Source organism: Odocoileus virginianus, chromosome 13, assembly GCF_023699985.2.
Source record: "Odocoileus virginianus isolate 20LAN1187 ecotype Illinois chromosome 13, Ovbor_1.2, whole genome shotgun sequence".
Classification (NCBI taxonomy): Eukaryota; Metazoa; Chordata; class Mammalia; order Artiodactyla; family Cervidae; genus Odocoileus; species Odocoileus virginianus.
In genome coordinates this window covers 23,903,585-23,909,811 of record NC_069686.1, presented here as the reverse complement: position 1 = coordinate 23,909,811, position 6,227 = coordinate 23,903,585, and the positions used below count along the sequence as shown (strand labels likewise).

Below are 6,227 nucleotides of genomic sequence, written 5' to 3'. Positions count from 1 at the left end.
CAGATACTCACTTTCATAAATTCCATTGCCTTGAGGGGAGGGCACATGAACAGGCTCAGTCAGTCTACAGCCAGCCTGGATACTGGTAATGGGAATTCACCCCAGCAGTAGCTATGGCAGTAACTTCGGGAATTCATTCACAACTGTAGAAGGAGGGTCATTTAGTAGTGAGTGTTAGCAGTGGGCAATGCCAATGCCAGGTGACTAAGAGGGGCAAACCATTCGTTTGGTGTTTGGTAACAGTAGAAACAGTATTCTCACCAGCAACCTTCTGCAGCATAATGTTAGCTTCAAAGCTATATGCTTTGCTTTATCCTTCCCATTTTTCTAGAGTTTTCTCCAGTGTTATAAATGATTCTGTGAACTACTCAGTACCCTTTCAACAAATTTGTTTTCTACCAAAATCATCCAGAGTTAAGAACTTCAATGGAAAAATAAAATAATAAAAGCACTCTAATACAGAATAATGAAATAATGCTCCTTCCAGATAACAAAAATTTTACAAATAAGTAGAAATTATTTCTTCTTCTTTAAAAAAAGTCACTAAAAGTACCTTTTTAAAAACACCTTGGATTCCTTTCATACTTTCAAAGAAAAATGTTTTTCACAATGTTGTTTTAAAAGGGAAGACATTTTCAAAATATTCACTGGAAAAAAATTAAGACATCTGCATAATGATGTACACAATGGATAGCTGAGATTCTAAAGGAACATCTTGAAATTAGGAAATTGTTAAACAGAAAAAAATACTCTCATAGCTAACGTTCAAAGAAGTATGTGTCTGTGACTGATGTACTTAAGGAATAAGTTTGGTGAGATGCGGTCATCATTTTGTGTCGCTCTAGAAGCTTGGCAACATGCTAAACATCTTCTTACCTTTCCTTATCAACTGTGAATTTATCAACTATCAATTTTGTTGAGCTTGTTTTATATCTACTAAAATCTCCACATATATACACTATTCAGTTAATGAATTTCATAAATTTACTATTTGCTATAAGAATTGGTACTTTTATTTTTAAATAAATAAATCTATGTTCTCTCTAAAACATCTTTGGAAGAAATGATATATAGACCCATAATTTTCCTATCAAAAAATTTTTTAAAATTTTGTATCTATTTTCATCGGCCCAAGCAAAAAAATCTTTTTTTGATTGTTGTTCTTTTTATTTTTGCCCATTAATCCTTTGCATCTTCCATTCTTATGTTTATAGCCCTCCCCCAACTGGCATCCCTTCTGTGCTTAAAATATTCTTTAAAAATACAGAGTTGTTTCACATAGAAGATGTACGCATTCCCTAAAATGTAATGCAATTTCATTGTTTCTTACCTTGCCCTCATGAAGCTGACATCTTAGTGGAGATAAATGACAAGTTCACACATAAAATAAGACAGTAAATTTCAGGTAATTATAAATGTAACAATGGAAAAACAGGGTGATGCAGTCATGACTGAGTTACTTTATAAAGGTAATCTCTTCTGAAAACATGTTATTTAATCTGAGACTTGAAGTATGTAAAAGATATCGCTGTGAAGAGCATCCAGATGAAAGCACAGGCTCTGAGACAAAATCAAGCTCGACCTGAGACAAACAGAAGAGACAGCTGTCATGCCTGAAGCACCAGGAGCCAGAGAAACCTGGTCATGGATGAGGCAAGAAAGGAGCACAGACTGCGTCCGAACGACAAAAAGTCAGGGACATTAGTTAAGAGATCATCTCAGTCCATGTAAGATATGCTGGTTTAGAGAAAAGCAATGGGACTACAGATATAAGCTTGTGGAGCCAGAGAAGCCCAGAGACAAAAAAGTTTCAAGAAACGTCAAAAATGAGGTTTCAGTCGATCATCTCAAGTGTTACAGAGATACGTGAGGACAGGAAAAGGGGATATTGGATTTGACAGCTTGGAAGGTGTTAGTGACAGAAGATGGACTGAGGTCACTGAAGAATGAATGGAAGTTTTTCGTTAAGAATACCAGATTGGATCCTCATTCTCTTTTGGTCCCTTCCAAAATCCCTTGAAAATGACATTAAAAAGACAGAGAAAATTCATAGAAAGAAAGAGAAGAGTTTTGATGCTGAAATTTTGGAGTTTGGAATGCAAGCCAGTTCATAGTAAGGGTCAGCCGAATGGAGAAAGATTAATTCAAAGCTAGCAGTGGAGAGAGAGCAGACCAGTAATCCATTTTGTACAGTGAGACCACTGAAATACTAATAAAGAAGCTGGTGGTATGTGGTGCCTCTAGAAGTGAGGTTTAGAGAAAGTGGAGTTGAAAGAGCAAGACTAGCTAGAAGTCTATCTGCCAGTCAGACCCCTAGATCCTCTCCTGGACTCAAGCAGAAGCCTAGATATTCACTTACTGGAGAGGGTGAAAAACAGAGAGGGGCTCTGAACCAGGGAACTCAAAGCGCAGCTGAGGACAGGAGTCCTGCATTGAAAATATAGCCCCAGCCTTCTTCTCCCAATGACATTTCCATCTATTCCCTCCAGGAAGGTGACCAGAAGCAGCTTCTCTTGGGATCTAAACAGTCTTTTTGTTTCACAGTGCAGGAGCCCCAATAAGGCCATCTAATGGGAAAGACTAAAGCCAACAAGCCCTCCCCATACTGGCGAATTTTCCAGTAAGTATTCAATGATCCCTGTTAAACAGACAATAAAGAAGCATCAGACATTTAAGGAAAGTAGCCATTATGAAACACAGAAAGCAAAACAATATGGGAAAATATAGCTCATAGGAAACTGTCAATACAGTAGATGTAAACACAAAATGTTAAATCTATTAATATTCTTAGAGAAATAAATGAAAAATTATATTCAGGAATTAACAGAGTGGTATACAAGAAACATTAGAAGGATGTGAATTAGTTTATGAGAATTATGCAACATCTTTTCTGCATAACCACACTAAAAATGCATCATCTGAGGATATTTTGTTTTGCTTTCTTTAGATCAATTGTGATGCAATTTAATTTTTGTTTTCTCTTTTATAATTCTTATCCACACATAACTTGGCAGTGTTTTTTTAAAAAATAATTTGACTTTTTCTAGTTTCTGCAAAGCATTCAACTTTGTCTCAAAAACTGTAGCTCCTATCTTTTTGTACTTATATTTTGATGGTTTACATAGTATTTAACTTAACTGTCTATCAAGAGTAAGGCCACATCTCTGTCAATGTAGGAACTTAAAACTTCATTGTCATCAGTTGTAGTAATAGGCAATTTTAGTGTACTGCTTATTAGGAAATGGCAACCTGCTCCAGTACCCTTGCCTGGAAAATCCCATGAATGGAGAAGCCTGGTAGGCTACAGTCCATGGGTTGGCGAAGAGACGGACACGACTGAGCGACTTCACTTTCACTTTCACTATTTTCTACTATGGTTAATTGTATGGTCATGTCATGAATTTACACCCATCAGATTGAACTGAGCGAGTTTAGTCCTCTGGAAAAAAGGCAACATACTGGGTCTTCTGCAGCCATTACATCATTTCCAAGGTAGCTTCATGCTGAGCAAAAGTTCCACAGTTTCACACTTCAGTGCATCCAAATCTCTCGGATAGATGACAAGAAATCTCGAGAAATAATTTCCTGCTAGCCTTGTTTCAAAATTTAGATTTTAAAAGATACTATCCTCTCCCTTAAGGGCAAATTCCTAATGAAATGAATTATATGACACTTGAGCAACAGCCTGAGGCTCCCAAATCAGGTAGAAAGGACTCTCCCTTTGAATGCATTTAATGAAATTATATTAAAATTAACCTAAATAGATTTTTGGTTGGGTCTTAACATGATGATATGTGACTGATACACAGAGGGAGCTCAGATTTGTTTTTTTTAATGTGTTTTACTTAAGTTCATAATTTATCAAGTCCCTTTGGGGACTTGTTTGGTTTTGTGAGATACAATGAGCTCCAAGAGCAGTCTGTGCTCCTGGATGTTTATTCTGGAGTTAACAGATTGAGAAACAGCAAGAGTGCGTGTGTGTCGGCTCTAGTGTATATGTCACAATACATATCGTATTAGAAAAAGTCATACTTTTTAAAGTATTAAAAGTATTAAAGTACTTATTAAAGAAATATTTTAAAGTAAAATAAAGTAATATTTTAAAGTAAAGTAATACTTCAATACTTTTAAAGTATTAAAGTATTTATTAAAGTAAAGAAATATTCACTATGAAAAGTGAGCTGTCATTTGCATCATAACATATAACATCATAATGTCATGCACTGTGCTATTTCAAAATGATCTGTCTTTCTGCTGCATAAGACCTAGGCTTAAAGGCAATATGCCTACCATAACTTCTGGCACAAAGTTAAACCCACAATAAATTATCAGTTGAATTGAAATAAAAGTTGGTATTGTAATAAAGAGTGCAGGGTTTTTTTTTAATGTAAGTTCAAAGTATAATGAGAAGAGCGGGCTAATAATTTTAAAATATTCTCTTATGCACAACTGAAAGAAAGAAAGTGAAGTCGCTCAGTCGTGCCCGACTCTTTGCAACCCCATGGACAGTAGCCAGCACCAAGCTCCTCCGTGCATGGGATTTTCTAAGCAAGAGTACTGGAGCGGGTTGCCGTTTCCTTCTCCAGGGAATCTTCCTGACCCAGGGATCGAACCCAGGTCTCCTGCATTGTAGACAGACGCTTTACCGTCTGAGCCACCAGGGAAGTCTATGCACAACTGAAGCCAGGTTTAAAAATGAAGCCAATCATATTTTACTTCTTCAATAAGAATAGAAGGACCTATATATAAAACTACCAAAAATTGTTAAGTCTTCCACATAAGCATCACACACCAAATAGTTATCATATACTCAAGGAAAGTTATCAGAAATTAGTAAAAATTTTTCTAGATATCTAACACAGAATCTTCTCCATTTCTCATTTTTATGCCATTGCTATTATTAAGTTTTTTTCCCTTAAGAATATCTGATGACTCTGCAATTGATGCTTAGAAATTCAGTATACAAAATTCACACTTCCCCTATTATCAATTATATATTTTATCCAAAAAATAAATAAACTGAAATCAAATCCTTTATAATAGTGATAAAAATTGGTTTTATTGTATTTTCCATAGATAGAAATAAGGTTTTTGGTGAAAAATTTCATTGCAAAGACAATCTACAATTGAATCGGTAACAAACAAAATTTAACTTTAAATGAGTCAAGTATTCTGCATCTGAAACTCAATTTCATAAACATTCAAGATTAGTGAATTTTGGTAGGAAGAAAAGACTAACATAAAGGAAAAAGACACCTTTTTAACATAGAGCAACTTAGAGATTTTTTTTTATTTCTTTGGGAAAACACACAGTATAGTTATTTTTTAAAAAGTCTTTTAAAGAAGACTTCAGTGTTTTAAATCAAGTAGACTTCAGACTAAAAAATATTTTAAAATTTGCCAAGAAATTGAAGTGTTAAAAATAGTCTTCTCCTTATTTAATTTCATGTTTAAGGAAACATTTGACAGATAAGTTAACAAAATGCAAAAAAAAAATATGTTTACCTGCATTTTTATATAATAAATTCTAGGTCTATAAAAAATTTCCTGGTTTTACACAAAGGCCAACTTTTGACCTTCATTGATCCATTTCTATGTAAAAAAATACAGTATCAAATCTTTCTCCCTCCTCCCCAAAAAACTAGAAGAAATATCTTAAATTGTGAGTGTGTGAATGTAGCTATGCATATTCTCAAGCGTACAAAGCACACAAACATCACTTTACTGGAAAAATTATTTTCATCATACTGTAAACTACTCTTCCTCTACATCTGGACATTTCAAAATAGTCTTTGGTATTACTAGTTATTGTGCTTTGAAATGGAAACTTAAGGGATTTCTGTAGCAGTGCTACATAGACATTTTAAGATATAAATAAGAAAAAAATGCACTTGGAATAAGTTACAATTAGCTGCTTTTGCATAATTTTCAAAAACTACAGTGTATGCCTAGTCACAGTTTTATGAGAAAGAATATCTCCTTTTTCAACTCCTTAATTTTAAGGAACACTTAATCATTTTGGTTAAAAATCCATTTTTGGAGTGAGTCTGATGGATTGCATGACACTAAGCTTGGATGCTCTCCACTTGCTGAAAGGCACATTTTAAAGAATGGATTATACAGAAGTTGGTCCTAGAATAAAAAGAAATAAAACAGACATTAAGTTTCAAGACTCAGAGTTAACTGAGAAATATAAACACATTTCAAGGTCTCATGGAAGCTTAAGG

General features: G+C 34.5%; 1 protein-coding gene across 2 annotated transcripts in view; it reads right to left on the bottom strand.

Moving 5' to 3' along the window:
• Positions 1-5,033: 5,033 nt before the first annotated feature.
• The window catches only part of GALNT3 (polypeptide N-acetylgalactosaminyltransferase 3), a 52,277-nt gene continuing 51,083 nt past the window's right edge, over positions 5,034-6,227 (bottom strand). For both annotated transcript variants that reach the window (XM_020891725.2, XM_020891724.2), the window contains one exon: positions 5,034-6,132. In XM_020891725.2, coding sequence (XP_020747384.2) covers positions 6,010-6,132 — 123 coding nt within the window. In that variant the 3' untranslated portion in view covers positions 5,034-6,009. The remainder of the gene's footprint in view (positions 6,133-6,227) is intronic.